The following is a 17,757-nucleotide window of genomic DNA, read 5'->3' on the forward strand; positions in this document are numbered from 1 at the left end:
GTGCTGCCCACGCGGAGATGATGGGACAGAGCAAATCGGAACCGGGTCACAAACTCGATTAGGGCGTGCCGGGAAATCACAGGCTTCACATTCATGCCAAAGCTCGAAACAATGCGAAAGCTGCTTACTCAAGTAGAGTCCTAATTTTCTAGCTAGCGAGTGAGAGAGAGGAAAAGAGAGGAGTGGGATGTGAAAGATGCGAGAGAGTCCATAGTGTGCGACAAGACATCCGGAACGGTTTTATGGCGAGTTAGGATAGGCGGCGACATCTCCATTTACATAGTAGAAATTATCAGACGGCGACCCCATGCGCGGGGTATAGAAGCAACTCAAAGTACGTCAATTCATGTCCCAGTACGAGGTATCCCAGAATCAAAAGGAGTGGAATGGAGCATATGGAAAGCATCGTGATGAGCTCGTGTCTGTTTAGTTTCTGCGGCAGAGGCGGAACAAGTTCCGCTTGAGGAAGTAGTACAAGCACTGATGAAGGTGACATGAGTACATAGTTCGACTGCCAGGAGTATGATGCACTTACCCCTATGAAGCGCACAGCCGCAAGACCGAAGGTCGAGTAGAGGATAACTTCGAAGTAGATGTTCTGCTTCGCATGAAGCCCTGCCTCGTCTTGAGCCTCATTGCCAGTTGGCAGACCGTTGATATTCTCGATAGCGACCGCAAGGCCCGCGTTACTGAGCATCCAGAACGCAACGAGCCGGGTACGGAATGTCTTGTTCTCGTCGTCCATCGTTGGCTTCTCGACTTCCTCCTTGACCTCAAGCTTGGTGACCGCACGGGTGACGGTCTCCTTGAAGTGCGCCTCGAGATCTTCCTTGTTCCGCGTCGCTTCCTCAACGACAGCAGTGTCCTCAGTCTTGCCCTTCTTTGAACTGACAGACGGCAACGCCTCGGCTTTATCGCTACCCTTGGTTCCCCACGAGACATCGTGCAAGTTGCAGAAGGCATAGACGTTCAAAACGTTCGTGAAACTTGGGGCCAGGCAAAGGTATTGGAAGAAACTTGTGAACATGTGCCAAGGGTCGCGCTAAAAGCAAGTTAAGCAACAGCCGAGACGAAGTGCTAAGCATGGACAACTTACGTAGAGGAATGAGGCGACGAAGTAGATGCCAAAGGTTGAGACAGCAGCGGCGATGAGAGCACCGATAGGCCCGGTAAGGATTGCCAGGATCACGCTCCCCTTAGTTTGTTCGAGCAGGGTGGGAATATTCTCGAATGCTTTCACTGTCAAGTAGAATGAACAGACCAGCAGGTACACCGCAAGAATAGCGTAAACCCTGCGCGATGCCAGTCAGACACTTGATGCGCATGCTACGGCGAATACACACCATAACGTTAGAGCGTACGCCATGCGTTCACCCTTTGGCCTGTTACCGAGCGCAAGGACGAATTGCAGCGCCAAAAATATGAGGTATATCCACTTGAGAACTTCGTTGACCCAGTGTGTCTGTAATCCTATAAGATCATTGGTTCATCATGAACGCGGGGTACGTACCACCGTCGCTGAACCAAAGAAAGGGGTCTGGTCGGCAACGAGATCAATGATGATACTGAACGTCAGCCAGATGTTTGCCAGCGAGAACCAAGAGAAGACTAGAGAGAAAACGTTGTACTAAATTCAACAGTCAGGTGACCCAGTTTGCATGAATGAGCGACAACGACGTACGAACGCCTGTACGTGGAAGAAGAACATTCGGACAATGCCATGGCCAGATCGATAGAGCTTGAAGAAGTTGACGAGCGCATACTGAAAAATAGCGACTTCATTTACTGGTTTGATCCGAAATAGCATGCGGGTACATACCACCGATGCGGCGAACGAACCGTTGAGCCAACGCCTGCGCTGGCCGATCAACTCAGCAGCAGACTCGGGTACATCTGTCTCGGCCTTGGAAGGTTTAACGTATGTGAGCGTCCACCTTTCGTTGGCCTTCGCGACTAGCTCGAAACAGAGGATACGATCCTCGGCCAAGAACATGTTCTTCGTGAAGATGTTCATGCCGTAGATACCCTTGGGGCCTAGGCGATCGGCGAGCGAATGGTCACCGTGGAAGTACTGTTCAAGAGGCCGACCAAGGATAGCGCGGTACCGGTACGCTGAGAATGCACCAGGCAATACAGAGACGTATCCGAAACTGCTCTCTAAAGGCTTGTCTGTACATCGCCTCGTTATGAGTCGTGTCTGCGGATATAGCACATGCACGCACCTAGAATGTTTGACATCTTGTACTCGAAGTTCTGGGCCGCGACGAGCGGGTTCAGAAGCTTCTTTCCACCCTCAAGCATGGCATGAATCTCTCCGCAGCATCCTCCAAGATTGGCGTCGTTGTAGAAGGCTTCCCAGAGGTAGTAGATCGACTTGCGACCTGGCTTCGTACCAGCATCGAGGAGGACACAAATCTCGGGCTACAGGCAGGATGAGCATTGCGTATTATTGATAACCACATGTAATTACCTCGAGCATCTTGCCGATGGCATTGAACAGCCAGCGGTGAGAATTAATCTTCTTTTGGTTCTTGGCTTTGATGACGAGCATGATTTGTACGGGAACGAGGTTGTTGGGATCGTCGCCTTGGGGAACGACCAGTTGCGGCGTAGCATCCACCGACAGCTGTGTTGTGTACTACGAGGGTGTTAAGAAAGCGCTCATTATGTTTTACGCACTGCCGTCTCACCTCGAAGATGTGCGCAACGGTTTCCTTCCCGTCGACCTGCTTCTTCATGACGCCATCCTGGTAGACACCGACAGTAGCCAAGATATCCAACACAGTCTTGTCCATAGGCTCGAGACCGTCGATGATCAGCGCGACCGCGATCTTCTGCCATCCAGGAACACCCTCCTCTGCGGTGCGACGCCAGTACTTCGACTGCTTCGTCTTGCAGATGTCTCGGATATTCAGCATGACACCATGCAGCGTACGCGCGTACAGAGTCTTGTCTTCATTGTAAGATGTGACAGCGATCAGCAGCTCCGTCGAGCGGTTGTACTGCTTCGTGCGCAGCGAGTAGCCGCTTGCCTCTGAGAAGTCGTCAGGATCGCACGTCGCAGCTGTATACCGCATGTGGCTAGATGACGAGAATGTTTCAGCATTGGCGCGCCCACGAATAGGCTGCGTGTCGCTTACCTGAACTCCGTTGTGCGCGCGTCTTGTGTCCATTTTCCCTCGATGGCGCTGTATACAGGTGTAGGCACCGGATACTCCGTGATGAAGTTACCCTTGGTCAGCTTGACCTTACGAGTGACACCACGCTTGATGGTCTGTCTACGTCTCCAGGCTGATTCGACACCTCCACTTGATGTGGATGCAACCGACAGCGGGCGCCCATACGGGTCGCCGTATGCACTAGGGTCCATGGGGCTGCAGCAGTCGCAAGATGAGTACAAGGCAGGGGAAAATGAGATGCAAGAGGCAATATTGCTGGCACTTACGCTGGCGGATACAGCCCACCCGAAGTCAAGGGCATCTTCTCTACCTCATCGTCATCATACTGTCCTTGTGTCCCAAATTCACCAGGGAGCGAAGTCGTGCTTGCATAGGCACTCGGTGGTGCCTCGTGAAAGGCGATGTGTGGGCGATCAGAAAACGGGTCGTGCTCAGCTTCGCTCAGGCTGGACTGAGAAGTGAAAGAGGGCAACGGCGGACGGTGTTCCTCGGCCATTAGTTGTGGGGCTGTTGAGGATTAGACGTCAATGAGGAGGGATGCGTGGAGGACGTGGCCTGCCTCGCCTGGAGGTGAAAAATGAGGTGAGTGGGAGTCGTTGAGTGCAGATTTGGCTGTTGTCGAGGCGGAGACAAGTTATACTTTTTTCAGACCCCGAACACCTGCTCGTAACTACACAGCCATTGGCCTGATTGCAAGCGCCTAAAGGCTCTGCAATAACTGCTTCGCTGTATGCACTTGATTGCCGACTGATGAAAGCCCATTTATGAGACGAGAAAATAAGCTAGCCGGCGACTATGGCACAGCAGCAACCTGGAGCGTTGCGTCCTCCGTCTGCAATATTTCCCTGTATTTGCTACTGCTTTCTCGAGGAGGAGAAGGGACAAAAATAAAGGCCTGTTCATCGATCGGCAGATGGAGCTGTGCGCTTCGGAATCTGTTGATGGGCGAGGTGCGCCGAAACAGCCATACCTGTACTGTACTGCGTAAATTCACAGCAATCGCCGCGCCTGAACGTTGAACTATGAGCTGTCCGCACCGCACAGGGAAACAAAGAGGCGTGAATGTGAACGACTCTAGTGACTCCTTCAGACGTCGCAGCGCCTGGGCCCCCGAGGATACCGACGGTAATCACTCTTCCCAGCTTCCCAAGTCAATTTTGGGCCGTGACCTGTTGCCTAGGCAGTGAACGGTGTTCGGGGACGGCGGACATCTCGGCCGTACGCAGCAAGCGTGGTTCCATAAAAAGGGAGGATATACAGCCATAGTACAAACGACCCAGACGATGGGCGCCAAAGACAGCAGAGCGAGAACGAATCAACGAGGAAGAATACATGAGACAGAGAGGGCAGTCGTATAAGATCGTAACATCATGCGTAAAAGTAAAAAGGATCTAGAACGGGTTCTCGTCATCGTCCATCTTCTTCGTTTCGTCGCCACTCGAGTCGGATCCCTTAGCCTCAGCTTGCGAGAACAGCGGAGCCATAGGCTTTGCCGCGCCTCTGCCAATCCGGTGAGCAGCTATCATACGGCATCGAGCAAAGCACATACTTGGCAAAAGTCTTTTTCTTTGCCGCACTGATTTTCTTCGTGCACGGTGTCATCAAATTGTCCGTTGGCGAAACGAACGCAGGGTTTCTTTGATCCGGCAATGAAAGATGAGCGTCTATCGTACAGAGGCGGGCAATGGGGCTTACACGTTCTTCGTCATCCTCTTGGCGAGCAGAGCCTTTGCACCCATGCCAGGTGCGAAGGATGCACCTCCGTTCGTCGCGTTACCGAGAGGTGCCTGTGGGACAACGACGCGCGCCGCCTGAGAGGGATTGTGCAGCGGTTGGACATGCGCGGGGGAAGCATCGGGGGTCGAAGTAGTGGACATGACGCTGATTCTCTAGAGCGAAGAACGGAGCAGAGCGGGGAGAGCTAGTAAAGGGGGACGAACGTTGAAGACGTGGATGTTGGTTGGAAGGATAGGTTTGAACTTCGCGCTGCAGCTTCAGGTCCCCAAAATGAACCCTCACGTGGAGCGTGAGAGAGACACGCTCATCACGTGGTCGCGTGACGGCTGACCCCCAGCTCTCTTTGTCCAGCTCCGCTCATGTCTTACTTATTTTTCTTTCTTTTTCAACTTCGTGACTCTCATCCCCCGGATCGTCTTCTCTCTGGATGAGTGGTGGCAAGATCTATTCGACTGTAAGTAAAACGGCTAGCGACCCTCTCGCGCTGAGCGATCTCGACGAGACAGGTGGATCATCTATCTGATTCGGCAAAGGAGATTGGACAACCATGGTTACCGAGACAAGATAGTTGATGTCGTCATGAACAACTGTGTCTTCCATCGAATGATTAATTCTGAGATCATCACTATACAGCAACTCGACGATCTGCCTGTTGCTCATGCTGAACACCGGTCGGCTCAGCAGCACTACTACCACCCACTGTTCTCCTGCGATGACGTACATTTGATTGTATAGTTCCTCATGCTAATGTTATAGACTGCCTAGCTGTCATGACGTGCGCGTATATTGCGTAGATCACACTTGTCCTGTGAGTCCCACCTTCTATGCTCTGCTATAGGACGCAAATTGACAAAGCTTTCGTCTATTGAGGGCGGCTTTTCGACCTTATCGCTGTAACAGCAGCGGTGAGCTGTCAACCATGCCCTTTTTTGTTCTCTAAATGTCTATTTCGACCCTATCAGCAGCACGGAATCACCAAGGTATTTCCGCGTCGCTGCTCGGAACTCTGAATATGAATCATCACTCCTTGACGAGATAGCTCACCAACACTCACGCTAGCAGCCAACAGACATGAAGCACTCACGGCCTAATCCTCCGAGGGTGCTTTTGTTCCCCGCACCCTTCCAATTATTGCGACGGCAGAAGACTGTACACGATGTACCAGTCCAGTCTTCACGGAGTCCAAAACGATAGCTCTACATAGAAAGCCATCGGGTCAAGATTCCGGCTAAATCTAAGTCTGGTGCGCCGCGAGCGAAGCATCGGCATCCCAAGAGCATCAAGGCTAAGCCTGGCCGCCTCTCCATCCGCTCAATCCATCGCGCCTTTGCGCGTTACACTGCTCCCATTTTATACACCAAGCCGCGACTTGCTTCAGTCTCTTATCGCCCAACAAAGAGTCGAGCGAGACAGATAGTGGCGTCACCCCGTTCTCCCGCAATGAACAAATCCGCAGCTTGCCGCCATTGCTACCGATCAGCCTGCGAAAATCGAGCGCGAAGCAGCCCGAGGAGAAGCGTATCTGCGGCCGTGACCGCCCCGGCGGACGCAATGTCCAGATTGTCGCGATGCACGTGCAGCCCGAAGCCGCGGAGAATTTGCCTCACAAAGGCTAAATCTTGTCTGCTGCTGTGCATCTTCGAATTCGCAGGCCGTCGGCTCCCCTCGGCTCCCTTCATCAGACACCGCCCAGGCAAATGATGCCCTGTAGGGCAAGAGCACTCGCAGGGGGTTGTCGCGAGAGCCCAGCGATCAACGGGCTCGGGTACAGCCTGAAGCCTCCTGCTGCGCAAGTCCGCCCGTTTCCGCGTCCGCCTGTCCCAATTTCATCGCTGTGTAATTCGGAACCGCCTCTGGCGGCGTCGCACCTGAGCATACGCGGCCTGATTGCTATGCCTGCGATGAGCGTTTCGTAGATAAGGACGGCCCGCTGCGGGTGCTCATGCACTCATGTCTGATCCGCGCCGCCTCCAACGTTCCCCTTCCAGGCTTAGCCACGCTCGCCCTGTCGCCACTATGTCGTCTCGCGCCACTGCAACCTGGGACGCTGCCGTCACGCCTCTGCGCGTGGCCCCCAGTCCGTTGCGCGGTTCCCGCACTGCGACTGCTCGTGGGACGTGAGTGCCCTACCGAGGCTGGCGTATGTGTTCCGAGTACGTCGTGGTGGCCAGGCTGTGGCAACCATCACCAGTCGTCGTCCTTAAGTCGCTCTCGCGGCCCTGCAGACGCGCCTCCTTACGACATTCCGATGCGGCATGTAAGAGATACACAGTGCTAGCCCTTGCATGCAACGCTTTGGCTATACCCGCGGGCGTCGGACATCATACATGTCGCGCGTGCGCCTTCCTAATTCCTCCGATGCCCATGATACGGTGCATCTCCATGAATGGAATGGAACATGTCCGCGTCCGTGGTGGCGGCTGTTGCTATCTGTGGCAAGCTAAGCACATGGGCCCGCCACGAAAAAAGCTATGCCAAAAGGCCATCTCCGCTGTTAGCCTTCCAAGCGTCCGGACGATGCCTTGCGGAATTCGTCGATCGCTCTTTTATGGCGAGCCATGTCGCTTTGGCTTTCTGCTTTATCACCCGTTGGTGCCATTCACAATCTGAGCCGAAGTCCGTCGGGAGTTTATCGCGCCGTAAACGTATACCAGGGCGCGCGCCACACGCACATGCGTCTCAGTGCATTCCGGCGTCCAGCAATGTGTCACTGTTATGTATCTCGTTCAGTCGGCTATATAAAGTTATGTCTAGAGAGGCCTAAAAACAAGCCTTTGCGACGGAAATTCCCGACGGTCAGGGCCTCCAAGACCATCGTCCCTGCGTCGACCGCGAACGTGTTCCGAAATCACAAGTGAGTGTGTAAAGGGCGGATCCAGAGTGGCAACACCGCAACCTTGTTCCTAGCAACATCTTCCATCATCAGAGCATGACATTGCACAGGGTAATTCCTCGGGCTTGCAGGACAGTCGGAAGTGGTGGTTCATGTGGCTTGACCAAGCCGCGAGGGAATACCATGGGAGTTGCTCGGCTAGAAGGGGAACGGAGAGAGATGGATCTTGGGAGGATAATGTGTTCTGCGGCGTGGCGTAGCGACAAGCTCCTTACAACACGAACTGTTCCTGGAAAGACTGGAGCACCATGTGTTAATAGCTTGACGTACCCAATAGCAATGTGTCGGACTGTCGGCATGCATGTCATTTTTCCCACCACAAGAACACAGCACGCCCGCCACAATGTCCGGCAGAATATCCACTTGCGCAGTCCTGAGCGGTACGCCCTCTTCTGGCCAATGTATCCCCGGCTAGAGCAAAGTTCATGATAGATGACTATTGGGATATCAGGCACCGCTGCCATATCACATCGCACATCCTAGTAGCTGGGCAGCCTCGTTGCAGGCCTTGAGAAGCGTGGCTTGCCATATACGCCGGCCTTATCTCTGGTGCTAGCTCCGCTGGAGTGCTGCAGGGAGTGTAGAGTACGTATACGTCTTCGGAGCTCGGGGGTTAAAGTTGGGTCCGGTCGTATGTAGGCGGATGCGCAGAGAATGCGTGCGACGTTCTAGGCTCGCTTAGACCTTGGTGTGGTGGCCGTTCCGAGACCTGTATGGACAGCCTGCGCGCGATCGCCCGGAGATGGTACGGAGGGCTGACCAACTGGATCACGCATGACACCCGGGAGGATATATGATGACTTTGGGCCGGGCCATGAAATGCATGCGAGACATCAGCAGGGCAGGAGGAAGTGAAACTTGGAGGGCGAGTTTGGCAAAGGGGACCAATGGAAACGTAAAGAGACCGGAGCTCGAGCAGGAGAAATGAGAGCGGCAGCTGAGGAGGCCAGATTCGCAACAGCGTCCGACGAGCGAGCCGGGGAGGGTGACACGAGACGAAGGAAGCAATGCGAGGATTCACACCAGGCGCAGGCTGGTAGAAGCACGTTCGGAGGCGTTTGAGAAGACATGCGGGGGTGTGGTCGCAGGACAAGGCAAGAGATAGCCAGAGGAGCGGGCGAAGTTGGGATCAGAGATGGTGGGAGAGAGGAGGAGAGACTAGAGACCGCGCGAGCCGCTGGCTGCGAGACCTTGGATGTGGACCTCTGGCGACGTGGCCGCTGGATATTTTTCTGTGTAGAGTTCTGGCGGTTGGCAGGGTGGTCTATGTTCAAAAAACGAGCATTGGATGGTTGTTTAGCCGGCGTCCACCGATCCGGCGACCCAGAATTTGCAGGTCGCTGCCTTTCCTACATATGTCCGTTTCATGTAACGCTTAAATACCCCTTTCCTTCCTCCCGCCCAACACCTCGCCCTCCCTCCTAGCCCGCCCTCGCCACCGGTGACGCGCACGATAGGTGCCCCTCGCCACCGTAGCCGACGTTACACCCCCGTCCGGCGTCCACGGAGAAACGGCGCGGAAAATAGACCCGACACCCTTTACTTCAATCTCCACCCCTCTTCATCTCTTACCCTTCCGACCTACCTAACGTCTCCGTATAATAACCCCACGACCGTCCGGTCTTCACACCGCTTTCCCTTCCCATCCCACTCGACATGCCCGGTGAAGTTATCAAGAAGCGCAAGATCGCAGTCCTTGGCTCCCGTTCAGTCGGTACGCGTTTGTTCCGCCGAGCGCCCTTTGTTCCTCACACTCACGAGACCTCCCAGGCAAGTCTTCGCTCGTTATCCAGTTTATTGAGAGTCACTTCGTCGAGTCCTACTATCCCACTATCGAGAGTACGTTCTCGAAGACGATCAACTACAACGGCACGAACTATGATTGTGACATCATAGACACCGCTGGTCAGGTACGCTCGGTTGCTAACTCCCTCATCCTTCCGAGAACACTCACCACAATTCCCCCAGGATGAATACACCATTCTCAACTCCAAACACGCTATCGGAATACACGGCTTTGTGCTCGTGTACTCCGTCGCGTCTCGCAAGTCCTTCGAAATGATCCAGATTGTTTACGACAAGATTGTGAATTTCTGTGGTCTTAACCAAATACCTTGCGTCATCGTCGGCTCGAAGACCGACCTTCTGAACAGGTACGTGGTGGGGCTGATGTGTGTTGTCGGTTGGAGAGAGTCCCCTCAATTTTTGCTCCCTTGATCAGTGCACCTCACCAAAAATCTAGGCAGGTGCAACCCGAAGAGGGCCAGCAGCTCGCGAAGCAGAACCACGCAGCCTGGGTAGAGACGAGTGCGAAGACCAACTCCAACGTTGGTGCGTGTTTTCTACACGTTTCCATATTCCGCTCGAATGACGTTCTGACATGTGTCGTGTGCCTATAGGCAAGGTCTTTGAGCTCTGTCTCGCTGAGATTGAGAAGGCTTCTCCGAATAGCAAGACAGAACCGCCAGCACCCAAGTGCACCATCCAATAACGATTCATAGACACTAGAACATTCTCGCTCTCGCACGCCTGCCATCGACATCTTCATCACCGACCGCTCGCTTTTCAATCTCTGCGTTGCGTCCCCCTTCATATGCTGCATTGGTCGTCTGACCCCCTATGTCATCATTATAATGAGACGCTTGGGCGCTCTCGGGGCCCTGGCTGTCTCAGCATTGCCCACGTCCTCCCCACTCCCGCCATGCTCTCGTCTCTTGGGTTGACTGTTGGCTATAAACTGGACCTTGAATTATTGTTTCTGACTCAATTGCACTCGTACAACGTCTCTGTTTGTTTTCCCATCCCGCTCACACGATCTGTAAAGTCTGTATGATACAACTATCCGTCGCTTAGGTCTCCTTAACGGGGACGTACATACACTCTGTAGCCTACGTGGCGGTACTTAATCTCTGCATTGCTTGGCTGGTAATGACATCTCGCGTCCGCGTCTCGCATCCAATCAGCCTGGCATGACGATAGAAGTCGAGGTTCTCAGCAATTTGAAGAGGAGTAGCTTCTCCATTCCATCACAGCGTACCGCCCACACAAAAATGTTGGCTCCCTCGTAACACGCGATCCATCATCCATTCTTCACAGATGCATTCTTTAATCTGCCTACGGACCGTTCTAGTTCTTCGCGCTGTCGATCTCGATGCCTCCGAGGGAGGCGCCCCCGGCAGGCACCTTCTCAAGCCGTACCATCTCCCAAGAAGCGCGCCTTCACGGTTCTGCCCTTGAGACCCACGGCACTGATCACCTGCGGGTCGCCGGGCACGAGGTCGATGGCTTGGTCTCCCCACTGCACCTCCTCACCCTCAACGTCAAGTACGATGCCCTTGATGGGCCTCTGCGTCGAGAGCTGCACAGACTCGCCGTCCGCGCCGACAGACACTTCGAGCCCCAGATCCTGCACAGCAGGGTAGTGGATGAACTTGAATGGCTCGGGCCTGCGCGCACACGACCCCTGGCGTGAGCATGGGAAAGCGGGAGAAGGCTGGAGAGCAATGACGCACCAGTTGGTGTACCGCGCGAGCACGGCACCAGCCTCATCGAGGAGCCGCGCAGAGACGACGATCGTGCGCGGGGCGTCGCTCAGCTTCGTCCGCGTCGGCTGACCGGGAACTGTGCCCGCCCAAAGCTCGGTCGCGGCGTTCGGCGCGAGGACGACGTCTTGCGTCCAGCGGTCCGTCCAAGCCGAGTGCAGGTCGAACGACGCGACGTCGAGCGTGACCTTCTTCTCTGCGAGCGTGCTGTTTGTGCCCCAGATCTCGAGGCGGCTCTCGATGCTCACGCGGGCGGCGGAGAGCGCGTCGGGGTGCGTCGCGACGTCCTTGCGCGCCATGCCGACCGTGTATGGACGCAGCTCACGCTTGATGGAGAAGTACGCCGGCTTGGGGCGCAGAAAATAGTCCACGATCGCCCAGGACGTCACCGGCCAGCAGTCGTTGATCTGTGTGCGCAGGCGTGAGCCGGGGTGCGGTTGTGCGCGAGGGAGCGGAGACGCACTTGCCACACCAGGGCGCCCGCGGTGTACTCCCTGCCCTTGCCCTTCCAATCACGCCGCCAGAGCCGGTACGCGGATGCCAAGGTTTCAGCCTGCATGATTTGCGTGTAGTACACGTAGCTAGGCACAGCAAATGCGGGGTCAGGCGGCGCACGCAAGAGGCACATTGGGGAACCTAGTGACACACCTCTCTATGTCGAAGGCATGCTTGAAGTTCTCCATGAGGTAAAGCTGGAGATCCGGAGAGTGAGCACAGGTCCCGTGCGAAACTAGAGAAGCCGGCTCAGGGCCGAGAACGCTTACCTCCAATCGACGCTCGAAACCGTCCGCTTTGTTGTGGTTATTCATGGTCCTTCATTTCCGGTATGTTAGTGCATAATGACTACGTAATGGCCACATGGCGGCACGCACCTGGACTGAGGGAATCGCTCCGCCTTGTTGCCACCGAGCCAATAGTCCACGGTGCGGATGTCGGGATAGCCCTGCCTGAACATCGAGAGTTTGGTGAGCGCCGCGGTCACGTTGGGATGCTGCGACGAAGAGCAGGGGACGTACATGCCAAACTCAGACACGAAACGACCGGACAAGATGTCCCATTTGTGCCATGGTTCCTGAGAGCCGTGCCAGACGTTCCCTGCGCCTCACATGCATGAGAACGATCGAGGTCATCGGGTCGTGACTTAACGTACATTGATGTAGGTCTCCGTACGTCCGGTCCGTAGTCGGCTTCCCGAAGCCACTGTAAGGCGAGCTGCGGTGGTAAAAAATATTACTGTACTTTTCGACTACGGAGGGTAGGAGGCGTTCGTAGATGTGCCGTGCGGGGAAAGTAGTGTTTCGGAAATCCGAGTGCTCATCGCTATAATCCAAATCCAGTTTGAAAGACTCCGCGACCTGGTAGTCTGTAAGCACAGTGTGTTAATGACGTGCAACCGGAAGTAAACCGTAAGCAACTTTGCCTTCATTATTGCCAGCTGGAGAAGTCGTGGTTAGCTATGCGCGTGCCGAATGAGCGGATGAACGAACCGAAGATGACAACAGACGGGTGATGTCGCAACCGCTTGACGTTTTGCTCTGCCTCGATCTCGATGGACCTGAGCAGGGAGTCGTATGCGGGGTACTGGACCGCAAGTCCAGGGGTCAAAGCCTCGAACTAGCGCGCGACTGAAGCGACGCACCTGTCCACAGCCGAACATGAAGTCCTGCCAGACCAGTATCCCGAGCTCTAAACCCGAGATTTGTCAGCGAAGTCGCCATCAGACTAGGTAGCGGGTAGACCACACCGTCACAGAGTTCATAGAAGTCATCTGCCTCGTAGATGCCTCCGCCCCACACTCGAATCATATTCTGATTGCCGTCGACGAGCAGCTGCAGCCATGATCGGTACCGTTCGCGTGTCATGCTGCGTGCCAAGCTCAGCGCCGAGAAACGTCCAGCTCGCCAGGGACGCGACGCACGTTGTCAAGAACGAATCAGCAGGGATCCAGTTTGAGCCTCCGCAGAAAACTCTGGTGCCGTTGACCTCGAAGAGGAACGTACGACCTGGCTGGTCAACGAGTTCGTCCTGTACGACTTTGACGTTGCGGAATCCAAACTTCTGCCTCTTGACGTCGAGCACATTGCCTTGCTAAATGTTGAGAATTCAACCGGAGCCCGAGTTGAGGAGAGTTGCGGGCTAACGTACCTCGTCCGAGATTACAATCTCAAGAGTATACAACGGCTGCTGCCCGTAGCCAACGGGGTACCAGAGCTCATAACGATCTTTCTCAAGCGTAAATTGAGACGTGCTAGAACCATCCTTGACTTTGACGTCTGGCGCATCGATTGCCTCGAGCCCATTAGGCTGTAAGACTTTGACTTTCGCTGTGAGAGGCCGCCCAGGACCAACCACAGAGAAGTCAACATCGAGCTTAGCCTGGAAGCCCTCGTCAATGTTAGTGCGAATGTCGATCTCAGCGATACGAGAGACGTAGGTCTCGAGCGAGATCGGCTTCCATGGACCGGCCGTCATCAAAACCGGACCCCAGTCCCAGCCATAGCTGCGATAACACGTCAGACATGCTGGACGTCAGCGCTGATGCGAGAAGGGCGTACTTGTACTGAGCCTTGCGGACATGCAGGCGACTAGAGTCTCCGTTCCAGAGATGAAGCTTCTCGTGCTGCGCCTCAATTTCGCGACCCTGGACGGTTTATATTCGAGCCGTTAGCTGACCACTCAGAAATTGAAGTTGTCTTGGCAGACCTTGCGGAAGGCACTAGCAAAGTCGATGACTAGATCGTTGTCGTTGGCTCTGAGCAAGCTAGCGACAGAGACCCGATGTGCAACAAACTGGTTGTCCGACCTGAGCGGGCGCGTTGGTACAGGTAGATCTATGCGGCAGACGTACTTACTCCAAAATCTTTGTGCCATTCTGACGCGCCGATGTCAGGGCGAGATGCTTCATTAGAAGCAATACACTTACCAAGAGCACCGTCGCGAATGTGTCGAGACCGTCGAATATGAGATCAGCATTCGGCGCAGCGAGCTGCTTTTCGTCGACGGAGAACCTGGTCTTGAACGACCAATCAGCTTCGCCGACCCCTGGACGTCACAGGCTGTTCAGCAATTGACCTGCGCCTGATAGCTGATATGAAGGCGCACACTGCACATCCCATTCATTCAGACCGATAAACTACAGGCCTATCGTGAGCATCAGCCACCTCGAACGTTTGACGAGGGACGTACGGGATCGGGGATTTTGCCCTCCCTCAGCAACTCGACGTGCACAGTCGTCGGGAAATGCTTCACAGCCGTCCACTCGCCTTCTGTGACACCAGTCGTGTCCGTACCGTGCGCGTCAACCAGGCTGTAACTCCAGCCCTCGTCGAGGACGGTCTTGATCAAGCTCGCCATCGTGTGTCTTCCTGCGCCTGAGAGCTCTGTGCTGTGGTTAGAGACGCAGACTAAGTCGGTTTGTGGTCTCGCATGCTGCGCCGTGGGACGCCTCTTATACCCTGGGAGATGGGTTCGCGATACCGAGAGATAATATTGCGGCCAGGTCAGATGTGGCCCAAAGCGGCCGTGAACGGTGCGCGATCCCAGTATGTTTGCCGAAGTTTCGCCGTGTGCTATTTGTCTAGCGCGCAGTCTGCTTCAAGCAGTGGATTCGGCAATGACCATCCTAATATGCAGCTAGCATTCCGTATAGATCTCTAGTACAAGTACGACTCTTTGGTGTTCGAAGCTCAAAGTCCCAAAATCTCGTCGACAACCGCCCCCTCCTTGGCCTCCTTCCACACACCCGTAAACTTCCCACTCCACCTCGCACCCTTCCCCCGCCCTTGACACCCAACCTTGCCTTGAGCGCGTCGCCGATCTCCTTCACACGCCTATCGTCCGACCCGAACACCAGCACGACCGTCGTGCTCGTGCCCGTCTGCGCCGACGGCGACGAGCTGAGGACGACGAGGTGCGCCCGCGCGGCAGCCTCGGAGACGAACGCCGTTGCGACCGCGCCGAGGAATGCGAGCGCGTTCACGCTGTCGTCGACGCGGTGGCGCCGCAGCACGGCCACCGCCGCAGATGCAGACGCGACGCTGGGCGCGAGCATCATCTCCTGCGCGACATGTCCCGCGAGCTCGAGCTCGACGTCTTCCACGCGCTTCACGGCCCGCCGCCGCTCGTCCACGACCTGTTGCACGCGCTCTGGCACCTGCGGCCCGCCACAGCTGAGCGTCGCCGAGGTCGCGGTGAGGAAGTTGTGTGTGGACGTGAGGTGGGTGATGAGTCGCGGACCGGCGAGGAAGTAGAGTCGTGCGGAAGAGGTGGACGTGCCGGAAGTGCCTCGGGAGAGAGAATCGGTGTGGGGGAGGAGGAAGAGCTGCAGGTTGTGCAATGAGGGCGCGTGCGTACCACAGCATCTGTGCAAACAGTAGTGAGGGGTCGTTTCGCTGAATGGCGTTGTGTCTGACTCACGGGTTGCTGTCGATTCCGTCGATGACCACTGTCCTCTTCACACCGCCGGTGTAATCGTCCGGGATAGCCTTTGATGCAGTACGGTAGTTCTTCCCGTCAGCATCTAGCTCTTGCACCTCTACATGGACGCGCCGGCCTTCGAACACGTAGCGATTGCACTCTTCTTGCACGGCCGCGATCTCCTCTGCAGACATTGCTCGGGGAATCTCCACATAGGACGGCGTCGGGTAAGCGGTGAGAGACCAAGAGAGCGTATCGAGCTGGTACCGCCGCTCGAGCACAGCGGACAGGAGATGCTGAGACGTGTGCATGCACATCTGGTGGATGATCCGTGATATGATGCCGAGATGTAGGTGATAACGCACGAGTGACTTACGTGGTCTAGCCTCCGCTGCAGACCAGCATCTCCCAGCTGCACACTAACTTTTGTGCCAGCTGCGAAGGCGTGCAGCGCGTCTTCGATACTTTTTTCGCCGACTTTGACGTAGTGCACGGCATGTCCTCCGGCGCGCTTCACTTCTGCGACTTCCCATGCGTGTCCTTCTGCACTCGTCAAGACTCCAATGTCAGAGGGCTGCCCACCACCTTCTGGGAAGAGAACGGTATCGTGCAGCAAGATCTCGAGAAGAGGGCTTGCTGGTGCTGGTGGTGTACCGGACTTGTCCTTCTTCGCACGCTTGGGCTGCGGAGGTGCTTCAGCAGGGCGAATGCTGACCACTGTGGTGGCCGATTCTCGAAGGAGTGGATCGCCTACGGAGACATTAGCACACGCCAGTACGAGATGAATGGTGTATGTACGTTGGCATGCCAAGAGACCGACGGGAATGGATGTCTGTGGGTCGCTGGGAACGTTCAGCGATGGTGAAATGATCCTGTGGTAGTCTGGAGGTGTCACAGGAGGAAGAACGAGCGCCGAAGCAGCCATTTCCCGTATGTTTATAAGCCAATAAATTAAGAGTAGGCTGTATGGGACCTCTGGTTTCTCCCAAGGACGATGACTCGAGAGCAGAGCGAGCACGAAAAGTTTCAAGGCGGTGAGCGCCGAGCGGAAGAGGCACGCTCGAGTGATTGGCCGATCAAAAGAGAATGATCGCGGCGTTGCGGACCGCTCGGGCCGTATGTTCAACACGCGGGAGCGAAATCAGCTGCTCCCGCCTCCCAGTGGTCGAAACGCCACCTGGAGCTTACGTATTCTAAAACTTATAAGCGTGACATACCCCCCCCTGTTTGCCACGCTAATTCGCGCAATTTGCGTAAGAGCCACTAGCACGCTGATATCTTTCTAAAATATACCAAGTATGCATTTGGAAGACCCCTCCTACGCCTGTAAGCCCCCCCGAGCGATATGCCCCGGGCGCTATCCTCCATCACGGTGATGGCTCCGTTATCTGAGCGTCATCCATCGGCCCCGCCACCAACACCGCCATCCCCTGATGGCACACACGGCGCCATCGCTCCCGCCTGCGTGCTCGCTGTGGGCGACGACGACGACGCTTCCCCCATGTATATACATCATTTTTATACCGTTTTTTCCCTGATTTTAAATGCAGTATATAGTACATGTTACTACTCTTAAAATACAAGCTACTCATTGCTAATAAGCCTAGTAATTGAAGCTCTCGGGCATGTAGGGCGCGTGAGGCTCGGGACTTGGCTCCGGTCTGTTCCCGCCGCGCGCGGTCGGGTGAACGCGGGGCAAGGGTCCAGATGATGACGTGGCCTTGGCGTCCCGCCCATCAGTCCCGCTTACCAGCACCGCCCTCCCCTGATGGCACACCAGGCGCCATCATCCCCGCTCTTATGTTCGCTGCCAGCAATGACGACGACCCTTCCTCCGCGCGAACCGGCTGGCTGGTGCTGGTGGGCCCAGTGACTGAGGCTCGTCAGTGGGGCGCGCTCGAGGCTCGGGCGTTGGGCATGCGGGCGCTCGGCCCCGGTCTATTCCCGTGGCGCGTCTGAAGCGACGACGTCTCTGCACCCGGTGCCATCA

The 17,757-nt window shown here is 55.6% G+C and overlaps 5 protein-coding genes across 5 annotated transcripts; all 5 read right to left on the reverse strand.

Annotated features, from left to right (window-relative positions):
• Window positions 1–70: 70 nt before the first annotated feature.
• On the reverse strand, window positions 71–3,768 carry PHACADRAFT_250571 (glycosyltransferase family 2 protein). Its single transcript, XM_007392326.1, has 12 exons — window positions 3,446–3,768; window positions 3,141–3,374; window positions 2,691–3,081; window positions 2,471–2,638; window positions 2,223–2,421; window positions 1,820–2,169; window positions 1,682–1,762; window positions 1,511–1,627; window positions 1,344–1,462; window positions 1,097–1,292; window positions 536–1,042; window positions 71–480 (listed from the first exon to the last, which is right to left on the reverse strand). The coding sequence occupies exons 1-12, from the start codon at window positions 3,673–3,675 to the stop codon at window positions 427–429; spliced, it is 2,646 nt and encodes an 881-aa protein (XP_007392388.1). The 5' UTR covers window positions 3,676–3,768; the 3' UTR covers window positions 71–426.
• A 652-nt stretch (window positions 3,769–4,420) lies between these two features.
• On the reverse strand, window positions 4,421–5,065 carry PHACADRAFT_250574 (uncharacterized protein). Its single transcript, XM_007392327.1, has 3 exons — window positions 4,875–5,065; window positions 4,729–4,815; window positions 4,421–4,679 (listed from the first exon to the last, which is right to left on the reverse strand). The coding sequence occupies exons 1-3, from the start codon at window positions 5,054–5,056 to the stop codon at window positions 4,571–4,573; spliced, it is 378 nt and encodes a 125-aa protein (XP_007392389.1). The 5' UTR covers window positions 5,057–5,065; the 3' UTR covers window positions 4,421–4,570.
• Window positions 5,066–5,271: 206 nt separating this feature from the next.
• PHACADRAFT_250576 (uncharacterized protein) lies at window positions 5,272–5,742 on the reverse strand. Its single transcript, XM_007392328.1, has one exon. The coding sequence runs from the start codon at window positions 5,637–5,639 to the stop codon at window positions 5,361–5,363; it is 279 nt and encodes a 92-aa protein (XP_007392390.1). The 5' UTR covers window positions 5,640–5,742; the 3' UTR covers window positions 5,272–5,360.
• A 3,492-nt stretch (window positions 5,743–9,234) lies between these two features.
• Window positions 9,235–14,727, reverse strand: PHACADRAFT_250578 (glycoside hydrolase family 2 protein). Its single transcript, XM_007392329.1, has 24 exons — window positions 14,538–14,727; window positions 14,454–14,484; window positions 14,275–14,393; window positions 14,204–14,223; window positions 14,055–14,154; window positions 13,907–13,992; window positions 13,497–13,851; window positions 13,270–13,439; window positions 13,096–13,214; window positions 12,991–13,037; window positions 12,839–12,932; window positions 12,772–12,786; window positions 12,502–12,714; window positions 12,368–12,446; window positions 12,224–12,298; window positions 12,116–12,164; window positions 12,000–12,043; window positions 11,815–11,932; window positions 11,322–11,758; window positions 10,209–11,255; window positions 10,052–10,140; window positions 9,775–9,962; window positions 9,580–9,716; window positions 9,235–9,523 (listed from the first exon to the last, which is right to left on the reverse strand). The coding sequence occupies exons 1-20, from the start codon at window positions 14,703–14,705 to the stop codon at window positions 10,997–10,999; spliced, it is 2,598 nt and encodes an 865-aa protein (XP_007392391.1). The 5' UTR covers window positions 14,706–14,727; the 3' UTR covers window positions 9,235–9,523; window positions 9,580–9,716; window positions 9,775–9,962; window positions 10,052–10,140; window positions 10,209–10,996.
• A 233-nt stretch (window positions 14,728–14,960) lies between these two features.
• PHACADRAFT_250583 (uncharacterized protein) lies at window positions 14,961–16,751 on the reverse strand. The gene is made up of 4 exons (XM_007392330.1): window positions 16,566–16,751; window positions 16,144–16,517; window positions 15,768–16,084; window positions 14,961–15,712 (listed from the first exon to the last, which is right to left on the reverse strand). The coding sequence occupies exons 1-4, from the start codon at window positions 16,690–16,692 to the stop codon at window positions 14,974–14,976; spliced, it is 1,557 nt and encodes a 518-aa protein (XP_007392392.1). The 5' UTR covers window positions 16,693–16,751; the 3' UTR covers window positions 14,961–14,973.
• Window positions 16,752–17,757: the final 1,006 nt, after the last annotated feature.

This window comes from Phanerochaete carnosa, assembly GCF_000300595.1.
Source record: "Phanerochaete carnosa HHB-10118-sp unplaced genomic scaffold PHACAscaffold_2, whole genome shotgun sequence".
NCBI classification, from domain to species: Eukaryota; Fungi; Basidiomycota; class Agaricomycetes; order Polyporales; family Phanerochaetaceae; genus Phanerochaete; species Phanerochaete carnosa.

What these genes read in the sequence shown, in the direction of transcription:
- PHACADRAFT_250576 (XM_007392328.1), bottom strand. Translation starts at nt 5,639, where the DNA reads ATGTACGTCATCGCAGGAGAACAGTGGGTGGTAGTAGTGCTGCTGAGC.
- PHACADRAFT_250574 (XM_007392327.1), bottom strand. Translation starts at nt 5,056, where the DNA reads ATGTCCACTACTTCGACCCCCGATGCTTCCCCCGCGCATGTCCAACCG. An exon ending in AAGAGGATGACGAAGAACGT is followed by an intron (nt 4,816 to 4,874) that starts GTAAGCCCCATT and finishes GCCGGATCAAAG; the next exon opens with AAACCCTGCGTTCGTTTCGC. An exon ending in AAGAAAAAGACTTTTGCCAA is followed by an intron (nt 4,680 to 4,728) that starts GTATGTGCTTTG and finishes CCGGATTGGCAG; the next exon opens with AGGCGCGGCAAAGCCTATGG.
- PHACADRAFT_250583 (XM_007392330.1), bottom strand. Translation starts at nt 16,692, where the DNA reads ATGGCTGCTTCGGCGCTCGTTCTTCCTCCTGTGACACCTCCAGACTAC. An exon ending in CGGTCTCTTGGCATGCCAAC is followed by an intron (nt 16,518 to 16,565) that starts GTACATACACCA and finishes ATGTCTCCGTAG; the next exon opens with GCGATCCACTCCTTCGAGAA. An exon ending in TGCAGCGGAGGCTAGACCAC is followed by an intron (nt 16,085 to 16,143) that starts GTAAGTCACTCG and finishes ATCATCCACCAG; the next exon opens with ATGTGCATGCACACGTCTCA.
- PHACADRAFT_250571 (XM_007392326.1), bottom strand. Translation starts at nt 3,675, where the DNA reads ATGGCCGAGGAACACCGTCCGCCGTTGCCCTCTTTCACTTCTCAGTCC. An exon ending in TCTTTGGTTCAGCGACGGTG is followed by an intron (nt 1,463 to 1,510) that starts GTACGTACCCCG and finishes ATAGGATTACAG; the next exon opens with ACACACTGGGTCAACGAAGT. An exon ending in TCGTCGCCTCATTCCTCTAC is followed by an intron (nt 1,043 to 1,096) that starts GTAAGTTGTCCA and finishes ACTTGCTTTTAG; the next exon opens with CGCGACCCTTGGCACATGTT.
- PHACADRAFT_250578 (XM_007392329.1), bottom strand. Translation starts at nt 14,705, where the DNA reads ATGGCGAGCTTGATCAAGACCGTCCTCGACGAGGGCTGGAGTTACAGC. An exon ending in GTCCGCAAGGCTCAGTACAA is followed by an intron (nt 13,852 to 13,906) that starts GTACGCCCTTCT and finishes GTGTTATCGCAG; the next exon opens with CTATGGCTGGGACTGGGGTC. An exon ending in AGATTGTAATCTCGGACGAG is followed by an intron (nt 13,440 to 13,496) that starts GTACGTTAGCCC and finishes CTCAACATTTAG; the next exon opens with CAAGGCAATGTGCTCGACGT.